Raw genomic sequence first — 27962 nt, 5'->3', positions numbered from 1 at the left:
GCAGAGCCCCCAGCAGCAGGAGGACCAGGGGTGAGATGGACAAGCCTGTCTGGGGTGTTGTCCTGGTGCTGCCTGAGCAAGGAGACAGATCAGAAAATGAACTTGTGTCTTAATCTTGTGTTCATCTGTACAGAGACTAGAAACTGGGGATTTTACCCGTCTTCAAGGAAGAAGTGCTGGTTGAAGTAGGAAGAGCAGTAATACAAGATAAAATGGTTTTGATGAGGAGATTCACAGCAGTTCTTCTGTATTTCTTGACAAAAATGAAACAGAGAGGCCATGGTTTATAGACAGCAGTACTCCTGAGAATCAGCAGCAGCATTTAGACGAATGGAAGCGTCTCGTATTCCCTTCTGTCAACTGCATTACCCGTCATCATTGGATGGTTTTGAGATTCCAAACCTGAAGAAAAAGGAAAAGGGATGGTTGAGATTCAGAAAGCACAAAAGAGGTCATAGCCAAGACAAATACACACTACATTAATATAGAGCATTTAATAGCCAGGGCTCACACTAATTGTTTTTCTAATAGGCAGAATATGTGTTTCACTTCTTCATTATTATTTACATCTGTATTCCTGTAGTGAGAGCAGCCCTGAACACCCTGAGACCTCCAGCTGCTCCCACTCACCTGTACAGGTGACCACAGCATCCTCCTTGTGCCAACAGTCACTCTGTCCCAGGGGAGCATGCCAGCAGTTCCGCAGGTGAAGCTCACTACCCCTGCAGTTCACCTCAGCCAGACAGATGGTGCTGTTTCATCTTCCAAATGAGGAGTTTCCCCACTGCATTTAGCTGAAGAGAAGACATCTGTGCCTTGGAGTCTCAAATCCTGTTCCACAGCCTCAGGCCAGGAAACATGTTCAAGTGAGTTTACAGGATGTGGCCATAAGTTGATACAGTAAATCAGTTCTTAAATTGTTTCACAGGTATGCGCCACATACACTTAAAAAAAAAAAAAAAAAAAACAATCGCATCAGTGCACTGAACCAGAGAGTAGCCTAGCTGTATTCTGCATTGATGTTTAATAGATGTTTCAAGCCAGGAAGAAAGAAAATAGACTGGAGCATAAAGTGGTAGCAGAGTGGTGGCTCTGTGACTAAGGATCTGTCCCTGTGACTGGAAGGTTGCCAGTTCAGATCCCACAGCTGGCAGAGGAATCCTACTCTGTTGGGCCCCTGAGCACGACCCTTAACCCTAACTGCTCCAAGGGTGCTATACAATGGCAGACCCTGTGCTCTGACCCCAAGGTTTGCTCCCTGTCTGTGTCTTCACAGAGAAAAGCTGGGGTATGTGAAAAGATGAATTCCCAATGCAAGAAATTGTATAGGGCTAATAAAGAAACATTAAAATTAAATGTCTCTGTCTGTTAATCAGTTTTATTTTGTTCTCTAGACCACTGGTCCCTCAGGTTAGCTGGAGGAGGTGCCTGCTCTGGGCGGGTTGAGGTATATCACAATGGCTCTCGGGGTACAGTCTGTGATTACTCCTGTAACCTGCAGGATGCCCAGGTAGGCTCCAGACTCCCACTACCCTCTGAATAAGGAAGTGGCTCCTGTCAATTGAGAAAGCATTTAATCTCAAAAACACCTTAAATATGAGACCAACAGCAAAAGCTTTGTTTTTAACATGCTGTTGTATTGTTCCTGAAGCCCAAATAAGTGCAGCAAGTCAGTCATGTTCCCCCAAAACTCCCATTATTTTAGGTTTGATGAAGAAGTGCATAAAGACTTTTGTTCAGAAATCAGATTAACTACAGAGTGAAGGGTGTGGGTAATTTTTTTGTGATGGTTTTGGCCTTATGAACCCACCCCTCCCTTTTTTCCTGCATACATACTTCCCAATTAACTGTCACTGCTAGTGGCAGAACAAGTTGTCACCTTTCTGTGCTTTTGGTCATTAGAAATATTACAGTCTTTGATAAAAAGACTTACTTTAGTCTCCTCATGTCTTAGTGCTTAAACTGAACCTAGGTACATTACCCCACTTACTACTCCAGCCGCCCCCCCAGCTGAAAAGGGGGAGGGGAGGGGGTGATGATTCTCCAAAGTCCTCTGCTCCCTCCACATCCTCACTGGTGCTCTCAGCATCTTGTCCTGCAGCCTCTCTGTCCCCTGGAGCCCCCTCAGCATCTTCACTGGAGCTCTGAGGGTCTCCCTCCTCATCCTCAGTCCAGGCAGATTCCACACCCAGAGGAGCTTCTACTGGTGCCACAGCCACCCGACTGCTGGTCACCAGGCTCCTGGTACCTGTGGACAAGCAGCACCCAGGAGTGAGGGATCTGCTTCAGCTGGAGACCAACAGTGATGCTACTCATCTAAACAGCCACTTTGCCCAGGAAGGATCATTCCTCATAGTTCTCTGTTGGGCAGAGATGTATCAACAAGGGATAGAGAACCAGACCCACCTCCATTCTGTCTGCCAGCACACCTGGACTCACAGCAGGCACAGACCTCATGGTCACCATACAGCTCCTCCCACCTGGAGGAGAGGAGGACAGGTGAGGTCCCACCTGGCATGTCCCAGAGCACCCTCAGCAGGCTCCTTGCAGAAGTACCTCTTTGCCTCCCTGTTGTAGGTGCAGGACTTGGTCCCTGGTGTTGCTTTAGCAGGAGCCACAGCCATGACACAATGCATGTACAGCTCAGTCACTTCATGCTGCAAGAGGGATGGTCACAGCATTAAGGGATCAAGGCCAATAGAGGGACAGAGAAGGACCTTCTGCCATCAGTGAAGGCAAGCTGGCAGCTCTAGGCACTACAGCTGCCACAGTCTGGTTCACATCTAGATCATGGATGTGAAAGCAGACCATGGATCAGTAGAGCAGGAAGGCTGAGCAGCCTTTGAGAGCAGTACCTTCCTGGACAGCTTCTTCTGGAAGAGGAAGGCATCAATTGTGAAGCGGAGCACATCCTTCTGCTTGGAGGGGACAAACCTGGACAGGCAGCCATCTGCCTTGCTGTCCACCATGCACCTGGGGACAAGGACAAGGATGAACCCCTGCAGGCTCTCGGGGCTCCTGTCCACCTCTCCTCCCAGAAGGGGCCGTACCCCAAGTTGTCGATCACGGGGAAACGGGGCTGGGAGTGCTGGTCCGGTTTCTCCGTTACGTAACACGAGTGGATGTACAGCCTCTGCTCCGCTGTGGCAAAGTAGGCAGTGGCCTGGAAGTACATGGGCTGACCCAGGAAGTACTCATCCTTGGGAGAGAGCCGGACCCAGTGGGCTGGAGAGAGAGGCAGCATTACACCTGCACACAGCACCCTCTGCAGGCAGGAGGAGCCACTCGCTCAAGGAGCTTACAGTTGGTGGTGAGCAGCACAAAGCTGTGCTTGTTCTTCAGGTCCTTGAAGAAGGTCCTTCTCCTGGCCCACGTGGGGACATAGCCAACCTTGTAGGAGAAGTGGAACCTGCAGGACAGAGGGGATGAGGGGCTTCTGGACACTTTCCCAGCGGCTTCTCAGCAGCAGCAGAGCCCTGCCTACCTGTTGTAGGAGCACTTGACCAGCACAGAGAAGGGAATGAAGCGATGCACAGGTGCACTGGAGGAGGGCAGGGCATAGCGGAGAGTGTTGGAGTACACCAGGCGGCCCTGGACAACCTGCAGGGTCACAGAGGAAGGGATATTCCCAGGAAAGGCAACCCCGACACTAGCCCTACAGCTCACATCGATACACTGCATGTAGATGAAGACCCGCTTACCGATCGCTCGGTGCCGCACTCGTGAAGCCCGTAGATGAAGTAGAAGTAACTGCGTGTGGTTCGGCTGACGCTGCAGTTGCCCAAGGTCACCTCCGATGGCCGACAGCTGAAGCCGAACAGGAGCCGACTGACCCTCACATACATCCTGCTGGAGTCACACCACACAGCCACTCCTCGGGTGCCCCCGATGGCCGGGCGAGCCGGCTGCCGCCCTCGCTGGGGAGGAAACAGGACGCTCTTGATGTAGGCGGGTAAGGGGCGGCTGCCGGCTTCGGGCTTCATCTTCTCCTTGTCGAAGTAGGGCGAGTACGCGTCTCTGGACACGGGAAGGCGGCGAAAGTCGGGAGCCAAGGACTGCGAGTCGTTCTCGCTTGCAGACAGGTCTTCGGAGGGCGCATCTGCCAGGTTCAAGTCCTCCAACTGGGCTGCGTCTTCAGGAGCCGGGAGGTCGGCCTGGAGCGCCAATTCCCGAGAGTCCCAGCCAGCCGGCCCGGCGGAAACCAGTGCGGGGAGCCCGGCCCCTGTGCACAGGCACAGCATAAAGAGAAACGAGCGCATCGCCAAATTAACGTCCCGCTCAATTGCTACAGGAGTAAAATAAGTAAACCACAAAACTGTGTTGAAGCAAGAAAGCATAAAGTGTGAACGCGGTGACTAGGTTTTTATACTGGCAGGACCTGTTACCGCACACCTGGTCACACAATCAACACAATCAATTACATACAGAGATCCGGATTGTTCTCAGCGTCTAATTAGAACCTGATTTCAGTCTGAGGCGGGACTCCGTGAAGCCGCCTGAACATTTTCCCGTGTGTATCTGACCTCAGCGGAGGAGTTCCACGCAATTTCGACAGAATTAAATCACCCACACGTGTAAAATTTGCTCAGATTAATTTATTGTTAAATTAGTTTCTAATTTCCGAGGAAAGTGTGTTAAACTCGCTGTCAGACAGAGTACGGAACATGCGACACGTCCGTCCACACTTTCTTTTATCGAGGGGGCTGTTCTATCAACACGTACCGCAATGAAAATAATTTTACTATTTTTCATGTGTAATTGCATGTCATATTAAAATGTGTAATACAAGCATTTCTTTGCTTCCCAGTAAAGAAATACTGATCAGCTTTTGACATGATCTGATAATAATTTGTCTGATTTTCCAGAGATTGCTTTTGCTTCGCAGCACCGAGAACCTATGGAAGCCCGTTTCCGCCAGGGAGTAAAAAAAACGCACTATGGTATCTCAGAATTGTGACTTAGAATCATAGAATTGCGACCTAAAAACTCAGAATTTTGACTTTATCTCTCACATTTGCGACTTCGAAAAGCCCATATTTCATTGTCTGACCTTTTGTTATTGTAACGAATTCGGGTTCTAGGGCTTGTGCCCTCGCCGCTCCCACCCTACTTCGTGCCTCACTCTATTGGCTCAAACCCAGGTCTTGCTAGCTAGAACCCGAATCCGTTACAATAACAAAAGGACAGACAATGAAATATGGGCTATTTCGAAGTTGCAAATGTGAGATATAAAGTCGGAGTTGTGAGTTACTAAGTCGCAATTCTGAGTTACTTAGTCGGAATTCTGCGATACCATAGCGCGTTGTTTTGTAACTCCCTGGCGGAAACGGGCTTTCATACATTTCAATTAGTCTGATCAGTGCAGGACAAGTTAATGTAGAATCATTACTATGTCTGTCTCTTGTTTGTATATAAATGAATGTCTTTGACAACTTAATGTTAGTTTTTAATTTAGTTTTACGATGTAGGTCATGTGTTAACATATGCACGAGCAAACGAAATGTCCCACTCCTGATTCAGCTCATGCTCCATAGGAGAGAAGAGATTCCTCCTGCTTCTCGTACAATCATATCAGAACAGAAGCCCGTGTCGCCCAGCTCTGATTCAAGAGCGACTCGCATCTTCAGCCCTTTTTTTATTCGTGATCCTAATTTTCTTTAGTTATGATCAATATTGAACTTTTTCTAAATAAAACGACAATAATCAAACATGCAGGCACTTTTAAAAAGTATTAGGAGCTGACAGGGTGCCCCTTTGGAATAGTTGTCAGAAAATGTGAGAAAAGGATAGGTACGTAACTTCTCACACACAGCATTAGAGATTGGCATCTGATGGAAAAAAAAAACTACCTGTCTCCCCAGCATTTAACGGTGCTGTTGTTTTGTTTTTACATATTGTTAGCATTTTAATGAATTGTTAAAAGATTGATACACAAATCGCTAAATAAGAAAACGTAAAAACCCTAGCTGTAAGCAATTGGCCATTCATATTCCTGAATTTTAAATCCCTGTGTTCTTCTGTATCCGAATGCCTGGTGCAGCTCATTTGAAAGCAGAGTCTTTGATTTACTGTATTGCAGAAGCGTATTGTTGCCACCAAGGAAAAAAAGTCCTGAGTTTACAGGAGTAAAGAGGAAACAAATGCAAACACCGTTTAGAAAAAACACACACGTCTCAGGGCTTAACCATGACAAGGATAGGATTTGAACCTAGACGAGCAGAGCACAATGAATTAGCAATCCAAAAAGTGACTCCTGTTTAACTTTCTTTTCCCTTGCTCGATTTGTAGTACGCTCCTAAATCCTTACAACCGATAAACAAAACGGCTTCATGTGCCACAGCATTCTGCTGCAGGTACGGTTTGCACCGTGTATTAGGCGAACCCGAATTAAATATTTCAAATATGTGAAGAATTTCATGAAACCTGAAAAAAGATCACAGCCAATGTCAGCAATTCAGAGCCTGTAGGCAGCTTCAACAGAACAAAACGATCTGAAGCCGCAATAATTTCATAGAGTGTATTGTGACACTCTAACCACGTTGTTGCTATTACTGCTACTTCTGCTGCCGTTGCTTTAAACTCTACTCAGCGGGCAAGTAAAGTTGTACAAAGAATAGACTACTTTGAGCCGTCCAAATTCCATTATGTGAATTTAAGCTTTTTTTTATTAGTAACAGCATTAGTAATACAATGCGTGCTCAGAAACCTTACTTATTAGCTTATGAAGCAATAGTGTTTCGACAATTTGCGGTCTTCAAAAAGTAAACGCTGAAGTTTTTATACTTCCTTGTGAGCAGATCACCTTTGATTTAGAAAAGGAAAACTTACTCCCCTGTTGCTTTCATTGCAATATCTGAATCGAGACCCAAGCGCTAAGAAAGCTGAAAAACGCAGAAGTCATAAACCCGATTTTAATTTAGACACACATTTTCTAATGCAGCCTTCATTACAAGACAGTCTATTTCTCGAAAGCGTGTTATTTAAAAAAGAGAAAAACGAAAATATATGGATGACAATATTTAAAAGCTTAAGATTTTACTTTTGAGAAACTGTCATTTTATGTATCTAGACGCTTTTCAACCACTGCTTTTAGAACTTTGCTGTGCTTCCTGAATCATTTTCAGCGTTATAAACTGGGTGTGGAAGTAGCGATCACTTTGTAGAGCAGTTGATAGACTGGAGCTGTTCAGACTACTCTTGTTATTTCTCAAATGCTTCCATCATTTTTCTTTCAGGCTAGGACGCGAGTGTGTACATGTGTTTGGTTTTCGTTTCACTGATTCCCATTGAAGATTTGTGAATTAACAAGGAAATAATCAGTTGCCTCGGAAAGCAGAAGGTTTGGTTCTCAACGATCTTGAAGACACGCCCATGTAGAGCAGCGTGTGATGATTCGTACTATAAAAGACCAAGTGCTCAAAGTGACGTCTGTGTTTGCCGTTGAAACTTTTCATCTCGGGCGCACTTTTAGAAAGCAAAGATAGAGCAGTTGTGTTGAATCACACTACGACAGCTGTCAGCAGAGTGGCGCAGCAGAAGCGTGCTGGGCCCATAACCCAGAGGTCGATGTATCGGAACCATCCATTGCTATACACACTGTCAGTCTAATGAAGTGAATTTAAACTGATCTTTTTCTCTCGTGTATGTGCAAGCTTCACACTTACTGTATTCGTTAATCTTTACCAATAGCAGATGCCCAAATGTATCTTTGGTTGTTCTGCGATCCTTCATAGTTTCCTCAATTCCTTCAAATGAACATCCATATCAAAGCAATTATATATATATTACAATTAAGTTACATATTAAAAATATCAACGCACATTTCTATAATGCTCATTTAATAATGATTGTCAAGGATTGTCAAGTTCTCCAACAAATCTGTGTTCTAATTTTAAAATATTTTTGCTAAGGATACAACGGGTGTATAAATGAATTCTCCCAACAGCCAGTTAAAGAAAAATTCCACACGTGAGGATGGTTTTCTTGGACATTGACTTAGGTACTGAATTGTTTACTTGTTTTAGTTGCACACGAGTAAAACACGAAGATTTCCTGCAACATTCAAGAGGGTTTGCGAAGAAATCCCTTCAATTTTTAGCGGAGATTATGTTTACATCATCACAATCTGAAGCACGTCCCTGAGTGCGTTTGACCCACCAGCCCTTTGTTTAACAGCTGCAGAGGGACACATTCCCGTTGCTTTTCACAAATCACTGGCATTTTTTTGCAGCATTTCTTCTGTCCTGAGAAGCAAGATTTGTATTTTATCTTTCAGAAGTTGTATGAATTTCTTGAAGTTCAAAAACAACTTGTTCCTGAAAAGAAATGAACACTTGCTTCAAAGTAAATCAAGACGTATGTGTCTCTTGCTGTGTGTGCTCTTATCTGTCCATCTCTCGCTCCTCTTCTCTCTGGCAGTCTGTGTAGAGTATCTGAAGGGGATGTAACACCACTTGGAAAAGAAGAAAAATTATCAGGAAAAATTCTCAGGAAAATTCTCAGGCAGAATAAAAAATCATTATTCTTTTCTCAGTCAGATTCATTGCTCAGACTCACACTCAGACAGGATCTCAACTCCGTACTGCTCTCTATCCTCACAATCCAGAACCAGAAGATATTCAGACAATCAGTGCTGCTACATGAACAATATCAGACAGAACAGCCTGGACTCATGTCACATTTCCCCCTTTTATCCTTCCTCCCAGCCCTCTTAGAGACATAGAAGAGCTCCTGGTTCTCCTCTCTGTGAACTGGGCTCAGGGGTCACTGATCTGGCAGTTGTGGGCTCTGTTCCAGGTCGAAAGCAAGAAGGTTCTATTAACGCTTTCCAGGACTTCCAGCCCTTCAGTATTACTTTCTTTACTGTATGTCAGCCTCCCAAAATGTTTATAAATGTTTTATAACACACATGAGTGTGGAATTATCTTATTATTTATATATAGTATTTATGTAATAAACACCAGTAGTGACAATATGATCAGTATAGTGATTATTTGTAGCCGATTGTCCGATGGTCGTGTCTACAATAGTGACCATTAGACCAGTCTGTAGCTCTGGGCAGTGGGATTCAGATCACACAGAAGACCTGTCTGTGTCTGATTCCACACCAGCCGTGGGATTCAGCTACTCTCACAAATGTCTCACAGACTGTCTTATAAATTTACAATTAGATGAAGTCATGTAACAGTTTTACAGATAATTTAAATAATCAGACAGCAGTTTTGGCAGTGGATACATCTCCACATGGGGGAAAGGGACAGTAAAATAGTAAGGAAAATACAAAAGAAGAAACTGAAATATATGCGCTCACTGTAAAGTACGAAGAGGTGGTCAGACAAGCAAAACAGCTTTGCGGATAATGTGAAGTGACATTGTTTTGTGTCAATCAGCTCACGGATTCAGCTTCATGTGCCTTAAGTGTCACGATATTAGCTCCCCCTCCTTAAGGGTGCTCCAGCCCTATCACTCAAGACTTGATTCCATGCACCTGCTCCCTTTTCCCTGCCCACCTTAAAAGCCAGGCGCTGACGCTCTTCCGGGCTCTGCATCTGATTTCCATATCGTGCGAGTCCGGGACCAGGAAGCGCCTGGTCCCGTTAAGGTTTTAACCTCCATTCCCGTTCCTGTTCCCCGTCCGCCGGTTCCGACCCGGCCTTCGTGGTTTTAATTCCGAGTTATGATGGATCTCCTGGTTTTGGACTTACCTTCGTGTTTTGGATACTCTATGGATTATTCTTTGGGATTGTTCGCCTCGGCCACACCTCCCCCGTGCACCAGCGCACCTTGGACACGCCCCCCTGTCTTCAGCCCCGTTTTCCTGCATGACGTTTCCCCAATGTTTCCCACTCCGTCGGACTGTGTCGTCCGCATAGGGTCCGGAAAGAACTGTTCGTTACATTAAGCTGTGCATGCCTTCATGAAGACTCTCTTTAAGATGATTGCACCTTTCATTGTCAAATCGCCTTCTTTGGATACAAAAGTTGCACCAATACTAAGAGAAAGGATGAGGAATGGCTTTTATCAAGCGATTGCAGTGTTTGTTTGACTGAGGATCCTTGTGTGCTGAACTGGCCTCTGGAGAAGTGTAGTGCAGTAAAACAGAAGGTTTGTGTCTCTCAAGATTGTTACAGAACAGAACAATACAATTACAATACTTTTGTGAGAGTAAATATTACTGGTGCATCACAGTTCTTATAATGGTGAAAACAGGAGCACCTTCTCTACATTTTTGACTGAAGTATTTAAACGGAAATAAATACTATCACTATGCAATTCATAAATGCAATTGAGCTCCTATAAAAGTTCTAGTCTGATGAAACAATGTATAGAATTAGGTGACAATATCGGAATTCATTCAAATGCACAAGATTAATTTTCAGCAACAAAAAAAGTGCTCGGAAATATTTTACAAGAATGAAACCTTACATTCACCTAAATAAGCATTCACCCTCTACATTAGCAGGGAACAGTAGGACAGAAGGTTAGTGTCACTGGACACTGCATCAGAGAGGCCGATCTCTTCTCCCTCATTATGCAGGCTTACCCACTCATGATGAACTGTCCTCCAGCAATACTCAGCTGCCATCATCGACTCAGACATGACGTTCATGTACATATTATACCTTAATATGGCACTGCGTTACAATAATTTGATCAAAACAACTGGTGAATAAATAATAATCAAATATTTTTTTCCTTTCTTTTAGTAGCTAAAGACCAAAAAAGAAGCATTTATTCTTTTCCTCTCCTACCAGCCCTTACAAGTCACCCAGTTTTTAGTTTAGAGCTGGATTAAAGCTCCAGTCTCTTTGAGGGTTGAGTTGGAATCCCACAGCTGCCAAATATCTCCAACTATCTCAGTGTTAAGAAGCAAAAAAACTCACATTTGCTGCAGAAGGAACAGGAGAATTCGTGCCATTCAGCCTTATAGCGTGATGTCATTTTCTCATTCTCGTTTTTAGATGCTTGTGATCGAATCTATGATCCTTATGAGTGTGGTCACCCTCCATAAAGGTAGCACAGATACAACGTGCCACGTTTTCAGAGAATCACATTAATTACAGGTCAGAAGAAGGCGACAAAGTGTTCGCTAGGCAGTCCAGCGATTTCAATGGTGTTCTCTGTTGTTTAGGTCCAGAATGACACCCGTTACAACCAGGAAACACACAGTGTCAGGCATCAAAAAGACTTCCCAAAACCCTGATCCTCTCCTTGATCCGGTGATGGCATCCAGACATTTCCTGCAACACAGCCAGGATACGGTCTTCAACAACACGAGTGAAAAGCTAATTCCCAACCTTTGCAATCCTTTGCAAAGAAGGACCACATGTGCTCAGTGTTAAATGCACTGTTCATTATTAATAATAATAATAATAATCTTGACATTATATAGCGCTTTTAAAGGTGGCTTTTCAAAGCACTTTACAGAATGACAACAATAAAGTTAAAAAAATACACAAGATAAGCAGGATGAGAATACACAGTTAGAGGAGACAATAGATGGTGGTATTAAATACAGTAGGAACAGAGGGGTAAAGAATAGTGCATTAAAAGCTCTTCTAAAGAAGAGGGTTTTGAGTCTGGATTTGAAGGAGTTTAGAGAAGGTGACTGATATCCTTGGGGATAAAGATCCAGAGCTTTGGGGCAAAACAGGAGAAGGCCCTGTCACCCATAGAGTGTAGTCCAGATGGACTGGGGGACAGATAGGAAAACACAATTAGAAGAGCGAAGGTTGTGAGGTGGGGAGTAGGGCGATAACCCAGACAGGTACTGAGGTGCCAAGCCATGGAGAGCCTTATAGCTGAGCTTGAGGATTTTGAAGTTGACAGGAAGCCAGTGCAAGGACTCCAGGACAGGAGTGATGTGATCACAGTCCAGTGCTAATTTCTTTCTTGTGGCTGCTGGTTCATTTTCAACTGTGGACTCTTAAGAAGTCCTGTATTTGACTTGATCAACACCAATCCCTAGAGGATTTTGAAAGGTTCAATAAAAATGATACATGACTCTGGTGGGACTCGAACCCACAACCTTTGAATGACTTCATTCTATCAAGGCCTAGAAGTCCAACGCGCTCTCCATTGCGCCACAGAGCCAGCTGTATGAAAAAGAGTTTGCCCCCTTCCTGATTTCTTATTTTTTTGCATGTTTGTCACACTGAAAGTTTTAGATCATCAAATAAATTGAAATATTAGACAAAGATAACACAAGTAAACACAAAATGCAGTTTTTAAATGAAGGTTTTTATTATTAAGGGAAAAATTAAACCTACATGGCCCTGTCTGAAAAAGTGATTGAGATTTATCAGTCTGGAAAAGTTTATAAAGCCAGTTCTAAAGACCAAAATTACCCCAAGAGCACAGCGAAGACTCATCCAAGAGGTCACAAAAAACCCCACAACAACATCCAAAGAACTGCAGGCTTCACTTGCCTCAGTTAAGGTCAGTGTTCATGACTCCACCATAAGAAAGAGACTGGGCAAAAATGGCCTGCATGGCAGAATTCCAAGACGAAAACCACTGATGAGCCAGAAAACATCTTGATGACCCCCAAGACTTTTGGGAAAATACTCTGTGGACTGACGAGACAAAAGTTTAACTTTTTGGAAGGTGTGTGTCCCATTACATCTGGCGTAAAAGTAACACAGCATTTCAGAAAAGGAACATCATACCAACAGTAAAATATGGTGGTGGTAGTGTGATGGTCTGGGGCTGTTTTGCTGCTTCAGGACCTGGAAGACTTGCTGTGGTAAATGGAACCATGAATTCTGCCGTCTACCAAAAAATCCTGAAGGAGAATGTCCGGCCATCTGTTCGTGACCTCAAGCTGAAGTGCACTTGGGTTCTGCAGCAGGACAATGATCCAAAGCGGGCAAACTTCTATGCCCACTTTGATGCTCTGAACACGGGCAATGCTGAGAAGACCCCAAGTGTGCAGGGTGAGTTTGTTCTGAAACTCTCAGAGCAGGACGTGCAGAAGACTCTGAGCAGGGTGAAAATCCGTAAGGCTGCAGGGCCTGATGGGATACCACATCACGTCCTGAGGACATGTGCAGCCCAGCTGACCACAGTGTTTACGGACATCTTTAACTCCTCCCTGTCACAGTCCATGGTCCCCACCTGCTTTAAAAAAAAACACTATTGTTCCAAACCCCCAAAAAGACAAAAGTGACATGCCTGAATGATTACTGCCCAGTAGCATTAACATCTGTGGTGATGAAATGCCTGGAGAAGCTGGTGTTGTCACACATCAACTCCTCCATCACAGAGTCCCTGGACCCCTTGCAGTTCGCCTACCAGAACAACAGATCAGTGGATGATGCTGTCTCCCTGGCTCTGCATACAACCTTGGAACACCTGGACACTAAGAACTCGTATGTGAGAATGCTGTTTGTGGACTACGGTTCAGCATTCAATTCCATCATACCCAGTCAACTGGTGACAAAGCTCAGGGGATTAGGTCTGTGCAACTCTGTCTGCAACTGGCTGCTGGACTTTCTTATTGAGAGACCACAGGTGGTGCGGATAGGCAATAAAACTTCAACACCACTCACCCTGAGCACTGGAACCCCACAAGGCTGCTGTCTGAGTCCAAGGTTGTACTCCCTATTTACTCACGACTGCACAGCAAGACACAGCAACAACCGCATCATTAAGTTTGCCGATGACACCACTATAATAGGACTGATCAGTGATGATGACGAGTCCACTTACAGGGATGAAGTTGTACAGCTGCTTAGGTGGTGTCATAGCAATAACCTGGACTTGAACATAAAGAAAACGAAAGAGCTAATAGTGGACTTTCGGAGACACAGGCCATACACTCACAGCCCACTCAGTATTGATGGAACGGAAGTGGAAACAGTCACCAGCTTTAGGTTTTTGGGAATTCACATCTCTAAAGATCTAACCTGGACTGTGAACACTGACTCTATCATGAAGAAGGCTCAGCAGCGCCTTTATTTCTTGAGGTGCCTCAAGTGATGGGGGATGCCAATACATGTGTTGGTGAACTTCTATTGCTGCACCATCGAGAGCATCCTCACCAACGGGATCACTGTGTGGTATGGTAACACCTCTTCGCGAGAAAGAAAGGCACTACAGAGAATGGTCAATATGGCCTAGAAGATCATCGGCTGCGGTCTCAACGAGATTAAACAGCTCTATGAGGACCGCTGCCGTGGTAGAATTCTGGCCATCACAGAGGACAGTCACCACCCCGGGCATGAGCTCTTCACCCCACTGCCCTCAGGCAAGAGATATAAGAGCATACGGACACTTAACACTAGATTCTTCAATAGCTTCTATCCACAAGCAGTGAGACTGGCGAACAAATTTAGCCATCCCCCTCGGACCACACCTACACCATCACCATCTACCTCTTTATGATTTCTTATCTATTGCACATCTCCAGTCATTGTTTACACGTCTGTATTGTTTACATTCAAACTGTCTACATGTTTACTTGCACATTGTCTATTGTTTGTTTGTACATTGTCTTGATGCACTGTTTGCACTTTGTCTTGTTTTTTACACTTGTTTTACAATCAAGAGACTTTCTGTAAGTAAGAATTCCATTGTACCAGTACCGGTTACATATGGCAATAAAGTTCAAGTTCAAGTTCAAAACACACCAGCAAGTCCACCTCTGAATGGCTTAAGAAAAACAAAATGAAGACTTTGGAGTGGCCTAGTCAAAAGTCCTGACCTGAATCCGATTAAGATGTTGTGGCATGACCTTAAAAAAGCAGTTAAGGCTCGAAAACCCTCCAATGTGGCTGAATTACAACAATTCTGCAAAGATGAGTGGGCCAAAATTCCTCCACAGCGCTGTAAAAGACTCAATGCCAGTTATCGCAAATGCTTGATTGCAGTTGTTGCTGCTAAGGGTGGCCCAACCAGTTATTAGGTTTAACTAAATGTTATCCACAACTTCAAACACCTGTGAGAAACGGGCAACTGCAGTGTTACGCCTGCTGGCTCCACAGATAATCCTTTTTTGAAGTTTAAGGAGAGGATTTCTTTGTCAATTCAATTAAACGTTTCAGAAATGCTGAACTATTGATGTGTTTCACACGCAGCACGGGCTCTCCTTTGCTTACAAATATTTTTTTTTACACCAATTTACTCAACTACGATTTTTGCTGAGCATTTTGTTTGCTTGCTTCCTATTGTATACTGCGCTGATTTCTGTATTGTTCAATTTCCCTGTTGATTTTAATTTCTTGTTTTCTAAGACAATCAGACCAGCTGTTCTGACCTTACCCTGCACTGGAGCCACTCTTTTCTTACCAAAGGCGTGGAGAGAGATACTACTGCAGGTAACACCCCATGAGAAACATCATGCTTTTAACAGGGCGTTTCATAATTTCTAACTAAGAAAATTATTTAAACTGCTACACTTATCATTCAACCAGAGCTCGAAATATCACAAGGATCCTCAAGAGCACAGCAAAGACTGTATTAAAAGTATACTAGTGACAAACTAGTATACTTTAGATCTTTTTTTCTGATACGGGGAAATCTGATCATGTTTCTCTATAACAATAAAAAAACATTATTTTACATATCACCTTTATGTGATATCACCTTAAGGACAGCACATACAAGTGTTAATTGCACAATGGACCGCGCAAATAAATTTAAAATAGTCTTCTTTAGGTGTGAGGGCAGGAGTGGATCGCAGAAAGCATAATCAGCAAATTAGGAAAACAAAGAACAGGACAGGTGAGACGTGTATCCAGAGAGCGGGTGATCAGAAAAAGGAACAGCTGTTATGCCCAGGTTTTACGCTCTCTCGGCTGAATGAATAAAAGCATTTTATTAAAAACTTGTCTGGGTATTTACTTTGTAATCTGTGGTTTACATCTACTGTATTGCTTTGAGATGCCACTTTTAAAGGTGATATGTAAAATAAAGTTTTTTATTATTGTTATAGAGAAACATGATCAGATTTTCCCTGGTTCAGAAAAAAGACGATTAAAATCTGTAATCTTTCCACTTGTATGTCATCGGAAAATACAAGAAGTTTCTGCTTTGTGTAAGGATGGTATCAAAAAGTAATCTAACTGGTGAGAAAGCTGTGCTGCTCAAAGCGCTTTACAGGATAAAAACAATAACAACAATAGTGTTAGGCTGGGCAAATGATTTTTTTATAGAAATACAAAATGAGATATAATGATATGTTCCGGCTAAGACATTAACAAGTACAACCCCCCTCTCTGCGGGAGTGCTGGCTGTGACGAATTAAACCGGTTTCACAGGTATTTTCAAAGTAGAAGGGGGCAAGATTTCCAGCGAAAGGCACCTCCCCCCTCCAAAAGTACATTACTTACTATTTAAGACAGCTAGGCTCCTCAATGAAATCGCTTTAACATGCTAATGCGTTGGTGTAACAGTCCGGGCGTGGCAAGCTTCTAATGTCAACCCGACTACGGCAAAAGGAACCATTCTTTCATTGGAAGACAATGAACATAATCTAGCCCTAACTGAATTAATAGCAAACATGGTTTACATAAAATACATTTTCCAAGAAAGTTTAGCCTTTGTCACTAATGAAACCACTAAATAAAGACATAAATATAGAAATCTTAAGATTTTAAAAATACATGACTTTGCTAAAATTTATTTAAAAAAAAAACGATTACAAACGCCAGCGGAGAGAGAGAACAGGGGAGGGATGTTGGTTTTGCATTAGGGGATGGGGCTATGGAAATTAGGTCTATTTGGGAATGTGGAGTTACATGTTCTGGTTGTTTGTGAATTATCGTTGTTGAGTATAGAGTGTTGAGGTATTGATTTTGTGTAATGCTTTATGTTGAAAATTGAGCTGGATTTAGTTTATGATAAAGAGGATAAACTGGGATGGGAGGAGGGTTTGGTTTTGCATAAGGGGCGGGATTATGATAATTGGAGGAATTTGAGTGAGTTTGCGGGCTATTTTTGGTTTGTATTACAAATAATTCATACTAGATATTGAGATTTGTTGTGGTTTTGTTGAGATTTAACTCCGCAAGTCTGAGTTCTTGTGTCCGTCCTATCTGAGCCCGAAAGTATTACAATATGTATCTTTATAGCAGGTGGTGTACAGCTTTTTAGTATAGATTACACTTTTCTAAAATGTATTTAAAAAATAAAAACGATTACAATCTAATCTTTCCACGTTTGATCCCAAGATCCCAAGAAAAATACATCTAAACGGGGAGAAAGCTATGCTGAAAGTTTATTAAGATACTTAGAAGATAAATATATCAATTTATGTTGCATTTGTCTGATTGTGAATCAAAAAACATATATTTAAACACGCGTTTGCGATTTAAATCAAAACGCGATTTAAATCAATATAAATGTTTATATTGTAACGCATAGGTGACTGTTCATTGTTATTAAAATGACTTAAATTCGATCATGTTGTGATATTTAGAAATATAAAAGTCAATTAATTGTCCATAATATTGCTATTCTATTTTTTCAAAGAAATGTCGCAGTACACGAATATAATCATATCGTTATTAATTCCTTTAGATACGCGATTCCATATTATATTAGCAGAAAAGCTTAAAACTACCACTTTTTAACATGCTATTTCACATGTTAGTTAAAGACTTCGATGCTTAAAATGTTAAGGGAGAAATGGAATACCGGTGTGTATTTTTTCTTTAAAGTACCGATTCCTGGAATCTGGCTGGCTGACATCCTTCTGAAGTGGTTCCATAATATCTGGTATACAGAAAAGAAAGCGTTGATAAAAAAGCCTGGATACTCATGTATCTGATACAAGTATCTTTAAATACAGTCTTTGCTGTGCTCTTGAGGATCCTTGTGATATTTTGAGCTCTGGTTGAATGATAAGTGTCGCAGTTTAAATAATTTTCGTAGTTAGAAATTATGAAACGCCCTGTTAAAAGCAAGGGAGTTTTTATGTCCGTTGCAGTAAAAGAGAATGCCTGACAAAGTAGGGCTTGGACAGATTCCAAGTGCTTGTACAAATGTGCTAAAGAAATTATACTTTGAGTTTACAGCTTGTCCAAAGTCATTCATTATTAATAATATTAGTAATATCTTCGGTAAAGGCTTTGATGCATAAATATTTCTGATAAAGGTAGGTTGTGTACTTTTGTCCAACTGAGCAATCTTGCTTTCATAAAATATACCAAATTTTTAATGACTGATGATTAACATGCTGTAATACACAGTTTAAATTTAAAAGCTCAAAATTTATACCGCTAAATACCCCACCCATTTTGAATGGCTGCATCTGTAGGAAGTTTCGGGTCACTTTTTTGTTATAGATTCAAGCAACCCTAAATACCTTTTCAAGAAACATTTCAGAATCCATGTCACATCCAGCACGATTACTACACAGGTCTACAGAATACAATCAGAATACTGTTATTTTGAATATAATCAGAATACTATATAAAACACACCGCCCAAAACATTTCTAAAACAGGAATTACACGTTTAGGAATGCGCCCTCCTTTATACATTAAATAACAGGTCTGAAGCCTGCTCCAAAGAAGAACTATATTCAGAGCTGACAAAGAAGTGATAGGAAACATCTCGGAAAACGAAGGTGCTGTCGTTTTCAAGCGTCGGACACCAAGAGCTGAACCCGGCGTCCTCTGAAAAAAGTAAGGTGTTGGGTGGTCTAAAGTGCTAGGTTTGTGCTCCAATTTCTTCGCAGGGGTAGGTTTGAATTTCGCTGCTGCTAAGTGTTTGTGGGTTAAGACCATCCTTCTATTGCGAGTTCAATGGGTAAAAACTTTGCTTGACAGTCTGTTGAGAGACTGAATTAGGTGTTTCAAGATAGTCTTTGTTAGCTTAACATCAAGGCAGAAAAAAGCCTCATTTTGTCTTCCCAACAGCAGTGCTCTTTGGTCCCTTCAGCGTTATGCAGGAAACAACATCTGCCGTGATCACTTTTCAGAGTCAGTGCGAATCGTAGTGTGCCGTAGTTGTTTTTAAAATTGGTTTTGTCGGCATGCTGCATTTGTCTGTGAAACTTTAATGCTGTGTTTTTTCACGCCGAATCGATGGCAGGAGCAAAGCTTATTCAACCTTTGCACTCAGCGCTCAATCAGAAATACAGTATGTATTACTATTAGTGGCACTGAGGTCACTATGGTGCAATTGAGCGATGTAAGACCAATGGCATAATGGATAACGCATCTGACTTCAGATCAGGAAATTGTATGTTTGACTCCTGCCTGGCTTTTGTTGCGTTAAAACGATTAACCTTCCTTTATATAAATCAACTGCACCTTAAAGCTATACAAAACACTTTGGGTAAATTGTCGAAATTCGCATGAGGCTGCAGACAACTTAACACTACTGTCTGGAGATCAGCTCCTTCTCTGAGCTCCATTGGAATGAAATCCCGTGGGTAGCAAAGATGGAGAGCAGCTCATCTTGTGCTCAGTACGGTGCTGAGGGTTCAGTACTGGTGTCGTTCTACTTAGCACAAACTGCACAGGCTCTGAATCAGACCATTTCAATTAGTTTGGTCATTTCAATTAGTTAGGGCACTTAATGTAGAATTATTACTTTGCCTGTCTCTTGTTTGTATATAATTTAATGTCTCTGACTAACTTAATGTTAGTTTTTAATTTAGTTTTAGTTTTACGATGTAGGTTAATGCGTTGACATATGCACAAACATGCGAAATGTCTCACTCCTGATTCAGCTCATGCTCCATAGGAGAGAAGCGATTCCTCTTGCTTCTCGTACAACCATATCAGAACAGAAGCCCTTGTCACCCAGCTCTAATTCAAGAGTGACTCGCATCTTCAGGCCTTTTTTTGGTTCGTGATCATTAATTTCTTTAGTTATGATCAATATTGAACTTTTTAAAAATAAAAATAATCAAACATGCAGGCATGTTTTTGAAAAGTATTAGGAGTTGACAGGGTGCCCATTTGGAATAGTCGTCAGAAAATGTGAGAAAAGGAAAGTTACGTAAACTCTCACACACAGCATTAGAGATTGGAATCTGATTGTAAAAAAGCTACCTGTCTCCCCGTCGGTAATCAAACCCCAGTTTCCCGCATGACAGGCAGGGATACACACCATGACACTAACTAGGAGCGCTTGCTAGCTGTTAGGAGGCATTTACTCTTATGGCTACTACTAATTCGGGTTTCGACTTTTATTTTCATTCCTTCCAGAGGAGCGCATGAAAACGAGTTTCCATCTGCGCCATCCTCACTCCTGCTCTGCTATTGTCACAGCTCCTCCTTGTGCACGACCAACACCCATGGAGTCGGTTCTTTCAGCTTTACTAATTAGGTTTTCAAGGGCTGGAAGTAGGGCACAAGACACACGAACACTAAAAGCATCCTTCTCTGCTTTCAGCTGCAAAATGTCATTCGTGGACGCTGAAGAATTTGTTTCCAAGGCAGCGGTTTCAAGCAATTTTGCACTTTAAAAGTAGAGCAGTGTGTTTCCATTTTTATGCAGCCACACGATGACATAAGGAGATTGTCGTAGTCGGAAGGACTTGAACCTGCGCGGGGAGACCCCGATGGACTTCAAGTCCATCGCCTTAACCACAAAAACACAGCAGAACTCTTCAAACCAATTGAAGTCCGATTGAACCGGTCCACCAACCTGTCGTTCTGGGGATCCAGCGGGGTGGTCCGCGTCTTAGAGATCCCCAGGCGCTGGCACACTCTGGCGAAGACCTGGGATTCGAAGTTACGCCCCTGGTCACTGTGTAATTCCTCCGGCACCCCTAGCCTGGCAAACATCCCCTCCAGCAGTGCATCGGCCACGGTGGGGGCACTATGGTCCGGGAGGGCATAGGCCCCCGGCCACTTTGTAAAATAGTCCACCACCACCAGGACATAGCAGTTTCCAGCCTCAGTGCGCGGAAACTGGCCCAAAACGTCAACCCCCACCTGCTCCATAGGAGTCCCCACCTGGTGTTGTTGGAGGGGGGCTCCTTCTGGGCCACGTGCACCGCACACGTTCGGTAATACTGCTCCATGTCCCGGTGGCAAAGACCCCAATAAGAAGTTTTTTTTCCAGCCGAAATGCCCCACGCCCGGCTGGCCGTGCACCACTCGTGCAGGACCTCCATCTATCACACCATCTGCCCCTCTGGCTCCTTAAAGTGGAGCAGCCAGGTTAGGGACACATGGTTGGTCCTCAACCGGAATCGGGTCCTGAACAGGCACGGCCTGAAGTGGCGGACCGCCACCATCACCGCCAGCAGCTCACGACGGGTCAAACAGTAGTTCCGTTCAGCCTTATTCAAAACCCGACTGTAGTAGGCAACTACCCGCTCCCCATCTGGCCCCTCCTGCGCCAACACCGCGTCCAACTCCGAGACACTCGCGTCGGTATCCAGGATATACGGTAACCACGGATCGGGGTATGCCAGCAAGGGGACCCCCACCAGAGCTTCACGTAACCGGCTGAAACCCTGGGCATGAACCAGCAGATTGTCCAGATACAGCACACACTGGTTCCACGGGACCGATGCCAGCACCCTCTCCATCAGCCTCTTGAAAGTCGCCGGGGCATTGCACAGGCCAAAGGCAGTAAACTGCCAGAGGCTTCGAGCGAGTGGTACCTGCCAGTAGCCACAGCTGAGGTCAAAAGAGCTGAACCAAGTCGACCCGGTGATGTAGTCCTTGGCATCGTCTATGCTCGTCAGGGGGTAGGAATCCTTCCAGGTGACCTCGTTCAGCTTGCGGTAGTTTACGCAGAACCTCCACGAGCCTTCTTTTTTTTGGACCAGTACAGCTGGCGCCGAGGGCTCGCGGAGGGCTTAATCACTCCTGCTGCGGCCATCTCCCGGATCTTTTCCTCGGCGGCGGTCCGCTTGGCGTGAGCCATGCGTCCCGGTGGGATGCGGATGGCAGAGGGTCACCAGTCTCGATGTCGTGTTGGTAGAGGTCCTCAACGCCGCGCCTCGCTTCCACGCAACCGCCCCGCCTTGTCTGGCCCCCCAGCCGACTCGGGGGCAGTATCCGGCACGCTCGCTCCCCGGCTCACAGGCCCGGTCTGCCGCCGCCGCCACTGACTCTTTTTCCCCCGGGTCCGGCAAGCCCGCGTCCCTCAGCCTTCGCCGGGCCTGCCCTCCACCAGGTGAAGTTGCTCCCCCTGCCACACCAACTCCTGCCGGCCCAAGTCCAAACTGGCCCCCACTCGCTGCAGTAGGTCCAGCCCCAGAATGCAGTCCTCCTGGATGGGTGCAAGGTAGCAGGGGTGGCGCACCATCGCTGCACCTAGACGAAAGGCAAGCACCTGTTTCCCCCGCACTGCGGCGAGCTGTCCCATCACAGTCCTTAGCCGCAGGCTGGAGGCCTCTCATCCTGGGGGGTTGGTGCCCTCGGTGTCGGGGAGGATGCCCGGCCGGAGTAGGGTTACCGATGAACCCGTGTCGAGCAGGGCCAGGCAGGGTTGTTCCTCGATTCGATTCGGCACTGGAGGTACAGGCTATAGCTGACTCGCCCCACAATGGTGTGAGGGATGCCGGTCTTCACAGCGCTCTCCGGAGAGGGGGTTGAGGTGTTCAAGGGCGGCCGTCCCCGCGCTGAGCCAACCTGTTCCTGTTTCCCGACACTGATCGAGGAACCGGGCTCGGTGTCGCCTCTTCCCGCTGCGGTCGCAAAACAGCGTGCGGGGCTGACTGACTTCTCTTCCCCCTTGCTGGACTCCTCCATCGCTGCCTCGGTCTGCTGGCAGGGCGCCCTGCGTCTGCTGGTGCTTCCAGTCACCCAGAACACGGCCTCAGCCCATGTAGCAAGGGCCAAGGCCTGCTCCAGCAATGCCGGCGCGGCCAGCTGCACATGGCGCTGCAGCTCCTCGTGTGAGAGGGCCTTGAGAAAGGCCTGGAGAGCCATCTCCCGCTGCGCCTCCCGGGGAAAAGTTGGGTATCCACCAATGTAGCGTTTACAGGTATTTCTCAGAACAAAGGACCAGTGGAGACGCGATTAACAAACCAAGCAATAGCTTTATTCTTTAACAACCACAAAACCAAACACAGCATATACATGCACATGAGGAGACTGACAGAACACGTACACATCTTTAGGGTGGTAATTACTTAACAACACGCTATACACGTATAAGACTACACAGGGCACTAGAACTACTAGGACATTATTTACACAGGTAGGGTCAGCCGCTGGTCACCGTGCTGACCCTCAGACTCTCCCCGGCTACAACTCCCAGCATGCCCAGCGGTACTATGCACGCCTAGGGGCGCTTCCTCCTCACCACCAGGCGAGGGCGTTACAATATATATTTTTTTTTTCTCTGGTTCTCAGCAGTATCATTGGGCTGAACTCCAGTTAAATGCTTGTCTTAGAAAGATCAAAAGTGAGCGAGGGAAGATGGGTGGAGATTAATGGAAGTTATAAAGGCAATGGGTTGGCTCTGCTTAAGCTTTATTCAGACCTTATTAGGGCAAACTCTATGGGTCAATTGCATCGAACTGAAAGTAGCATACTAACAGGAGTTCAACCCGTGCTTAGAACGCAGATGCCGTCTAAACTTGTGCTCCGCCTTAAGTCCAATTGCAACAAACTTTGCTGCTGTGCTTAGTCCGCAGTGCCGAACTTAACCTGTTCTCAATTGCAATAAACACAAAGTAACAACTGCAGCACTCCAGAGTAACTAAAGTAGCGGACTAATTTAAACTGTCTTCATATGGCTTAGCACCGTACTCGGTGTAACGCAGGATTGCATTAGAAGGCTCCCAAATATAGTGGAAATAATCCGTTGCTTGGAAATGTATTGGAATATTAATTAAAATTGCTTTACACTCATACCATATTTATTAATAATGAAGTTTATTAATGTGTGTATTTACAGAAGTGTCATTTACTATTTATGTTTAATGTCAATCATTACTAGTAGCTGTGAGCTTTAAGATATGCTAGGAAGTGAAGAGAACAGAACAGAGCAAATGGTTATATAAATAGAGTGGGAGCTTTTAATATGTTCTATAAAATTTGGGAGTCAACTGAATAGATTTGCTAAGTATTTTATTGTGATGGGTCTCTGTATTTGTGGTTATCAGTGGAAAGCAGGGATAATAAGGAAATGGGTGGCACCCAAGCACATGTTAAAGAAAAAAACTTGGCTTCTTAAAAGTGATTATGATAGCCACAGGACAGAAGAGAAAGTACACTGTGGTCCAATGCTGGGAGTTGTAGCCGGGGAAAGTCTGAGTGCAATAACCTGGACTTGAACATAAAGAAAACAAAAGAGCTAATAGTGGACTTTCGGAGACACAGGCCACACACTCACAGCCCACTCAGTATTGATGGAACGGAAGTGGAAACAGTCACCATCTTTAGGTTTTTGGGAATTCACATCTCTAAAGATCTAACCTGGACTGTGAACACTGACTCTATCATGAAGAAGGCTCAGCAGCGCCTTTATTTCTTGAGGTGCCTCAAGCGATGGGGGATGCCAATACATGTGTTGGTGAACTACCGCTGCACTATCGAGAGCGTCCTCACCAACGGGATCACCGGCTGCAGTCTCACCGAGATTAAACAGCTCTATGAGGACCGCTGCCGTGGTAGAATTCTGGCCATCACAGAGGACAGTCACCACCCCGGGCATGAGCTCTTCACCCCACTGCCCTCAGGCAAGAGATATAAGAGCATACGGACACTTACCACTAGATTCTTCAATAGCTTCTATCCACAAGCAGTGAGACTGGCGAACACATTTAGCCATCCCCCTCGGACCACACCTACACCATCACCATCTACCTCATTGTAATTTATTTATTGTACGTCTCCAGTCATTGTTTACACGTCTGTATTGTTTACATTCAAACTGTCTGCATGTTTACTTGCACATTGTCTATTGTTTGTTTGTACATTGTCTTGATGCACTGTTTGCACTTTGTTTTGTTTTTTTTTTACACTTGTTTTACAATTGAGAGACTTTCTGTAAGTAAGAATTCCATTGTACCAGCACCGGTCACATATGGCAATAAAGTTCAAGTCAAGTCAAGTCAAGTCAATAATGACTGTGTTGAAACAGCCAGAGTGTGCTGCATGCCATGGAGATGGAAAAGGTAGCTCATCCCAGTCAATCGCAAGGTTGTGTAGGACTGCACATGACCTGATGATGATGGTGCTGGCTCTTGATGGACTGGTATACAAACCAAATGACAGCCAAGCAAAGCGTTAGTTGTTTTACAATTCCGAAAGATTGTTCAAAGTGGCTTCTTGCATTTTTATGACTCCTGTTATAGTGCTTCTCTTGTAATGTTGTAGGATTGTGCACAGGTGTCAGAAAATATAGTCATAAAGAATAACCACAGGCAAAACAACATGCCAGCTTGCTCTTCCCTACTTTGAAAGGAAGATATTGGAACTGATTAAAGAACTTAACTTGAAATGTAAGCTCCTACTGACACAGGAGAGAGAGTTCTGAAAAGTAAGCACAAGGCACACTGTGGATAAATAAATGTATTAATTTAAAAAAAGAAATACTGAGAAGGTCAGAGGAACAATAATTGTTGTATTTATTTGCTCAGGTAATTTTATAAGTTTAACTTTCAGTAAAGTTCTGTTAAAAATAAAACTGGTCATTAGTTGGCGTCTTTTGTAACGATTTAGCAATAGTGACATGTCGGCTTGTTCGACTGGAGTGTTAAACAAAATTAATACAGTAGCGTCCTGTCTCAAGTGTACAGCTACAGTTCTCGTTTATTTCGTGACTACTTGCAATTGCATTAGTCTGTGTAAAAAAAGACTTCTGCAGCTCCAGTGGTGCGATCGAACTCATGCTGAGATTGAGTTCAAGCCTCACCTGGAGCAGTGTGGCCTATATCTTCAAATATTTAAACTAACTGACCAGTTTAGGTCCTGTTAAGTATTAGCTGGAGATCAGGTCTAAATTAACATGAAAGGAACAAGTAAAGGTTTGTTCCTTGTCAGACCTGAAGAAGGCTCCAGAGCTCAAATGTTGTTTGCTTCTCTTTTCAGCATGGAATAAAATTTTACTTGTTCCTATGCAGTCCACACATGCTGACACAGCTCCCTACTTAAATTATCATCAGCAATGGACCTCCAGCAGACCTATACACAAATATATGAGAGAGGTCTACTGAAACGAGAGGAGCACGATGGAGTACCGAAGACTTGAAAAAGCACTCACTTTTCTGTGTTTTTGTTGTTACCCAGATTTGTTTTTAATGTTCTTTTTCTCTTTGTTTTGAAGTTGTTCAGTTTTTTTTTTATTTTTTGTAGGTGTTAGACTACTACAGGGATTTACCTAGGTTCTATTAAGACTTCTTTTATCAAAACATATTTTATTAATAAAAGCGTGATTTCTTAATAATCAACTTTAATGTTATCTTTATTAGTAGCTGTATTACAGGTAATGCATGCACAGCCTTTATTATGCTATAGCGAATTTTCAGGTATGCCATGGAGGGAAGAGAACTGAAATTAAGGAAATACTTATTTAAAGGGGTCTTAAAGTCTTAAAAGTGTTCTGTCACATCTGGGTGTTAATTGAATAGATTTGTTGTATTATTTCATATGATTTGACTCTACACTTGTGTTTCTCAGGAGACAGCAGTAATATTGGGGATTTGCGGGTACAGATAATAAATTATACTATACAAGTGAAGAGGTTTGATGGGTTTACTGAGACAATTATTAATTGTAGCAGTAATCACGAGGTTGTTCGTTGTGGTTTTTAGAAAATCAATCGTCAGAACAACTAACAACGCACACACACGGGTTCAATACACGAGATACATTTATTCATATAAATTGTGCACCAAACATATACTAGTCTGCATGGATACGAGCAGCAGACCTTACTGTGAGGGTTATCAATATACAAAGTATATACTCTCGAAGAGATGCAAACACAAAGAGATACACAACAGAGAATATATGTCAATATATATCGTTCGGTTACCATATCGCTAATCAGTGTTATTACCCACTGTTACTCTAAACTCGGAAGTAAATACATTACTCATGAATTAAATTGATAACAACTTGTGTTGAGGTACAATTGAATTCTCGAGACACAATGTAGAACATGGGGTTTACTTATCCACTGTGTATGGATTTGGAATTTCCCGGCACGAACACCAAACCAGCTGCCAGGCTCTGTTGCAGCCTCGGTCCCAGCGGTTGTCCAATGGGCATTGTCCCGGCGTCCTCTGGCTACCGGCCAACCAGTCGAGGTGCAGCTCGGAGTAGGACGGGCGGAGGAATCTGACTGCGGCGCGCAGGGCAGTCGTTGCTCCGAGGGGATCTACCAGCAGTCCGGCTGGCTAGTAGAAAGTCTCTATGCACTATGCACTCTATACAGTGTGACGGCTAGTCCTCACAAGTCACTCTTTTGCCCAGGAAGAATCTGGTTTGTTCCCGGTCCAGCGCTGCTTCTGAATAAGCTATTCAGGTTGTCGAAAAGGGTCCAACTGTGGGCTGCCGTTGATCAAGCGGAGCGTTCACGTTGGTAGAATTCTGAGTACGTACGGGATCCTCGGCCCCGCGCTTAGAACAAAGTCCAAGTCCCTTTGCAGACAACAGCCTTTGTCACGTGATTGTCTCTGAGGATGCGCGAAAATGGCCAAGGAGAGCCCTGATCTGAGCTTGCGCTCCCTTTTTGACCAAGACACAGATGTGTTCCAATTGGTTGAGAGTTTGGCGGGCATTGGAGACCCACATGGTGTTACCACACCCTGCCAGTCTCTGATTGGTTGATCAAGGTGAGATACGAGTCACTTACTCCTGACACTTAGGAATGCAGTCCAGATGTCCATTTGGCACTCCCTAGACAGATAGGCGCCAATGGATGACCATTGATCATGATAGCCAGGCTTATCTAAGTGCATCCCCGTTTGGGAGCTGCCCCTCATCAAAAGAAAACATCTTAAATCAGCCTGCATGAATACTTTCTCTGTGGCTGCACCACAGAGATGGAGAGTGAGATGGGGCCTCATTAAGGAAAGCACAGCAACGCTT

The 27962-nt window shown here is 44.1% G+C and overlaps 1 protein-coding gene and 1 non-coding gene across 2 annotated transcripts; both read right to left on the bottom strand.

The window, feature by feature from the left end:
• Positions 1-2329: 2329 nt before the first annotated feature.
• On the bottom strand, positions 2330-4341 carry LOC148664683 (zona pellucida sperm-binding protein 3-like). The gene is made up of 7 exons (XM_088630918.1): positions 3702-4341; positions 3485-3600; positions 3303-3409; positions 3051-3225; positions 2856-2973; positions 2557-2657; positions 2330-2480 (listed from the first exon to the last, which is right to left on the bottom strand). Exons 1-7 carry the CDS (start codon positions 4335-4337, stop codon positions 2351-2353), a joined length of 1383 nt encoding a protein of 460 aa, XP_088487044.1. The 5' UTR covers positions 4338-4341; the 3' UTR covers positions 2330-2350.
• A 7659-nt stretch (positions 4342-12000) lies between these two features.
• Positions 12001-12093, bottom strand: trnar-ucu (transfer RNA arginine (anticodon UCU)). The gene is made up of 2 exons: positions 12057-12093; positions 12001-12036 (listed from the first exon to the last, which is right to left on the bottom strand). It is a non-coding gene; the product is annotated as a tRNA-Arg (tRNA).
• Positions 12094-27962: the final 15869 nt, after the last annotated feature.

The sequence above is a fragment of the Lepisosteus platostomus genome, chromosome 5 (assembly GCF_059453375.1).
Source record: "Lepisosteus platostomus isolate fLepPlt1 chromosome 5, fLepPlt1.hap1, whole genome shotgun sequence".
NCBI lineage: Eukaryota > Metazoa > Chordata > Actinopteri > Semionotiformes > Lepisosteidae > Lepisosteus > Lepisosteus platostomus.
The sequence above is the reverse complement of the archived record's forward strand: the minus strand, read 5'-3'. Positions and strand labels throughout refer to the sequence as shown.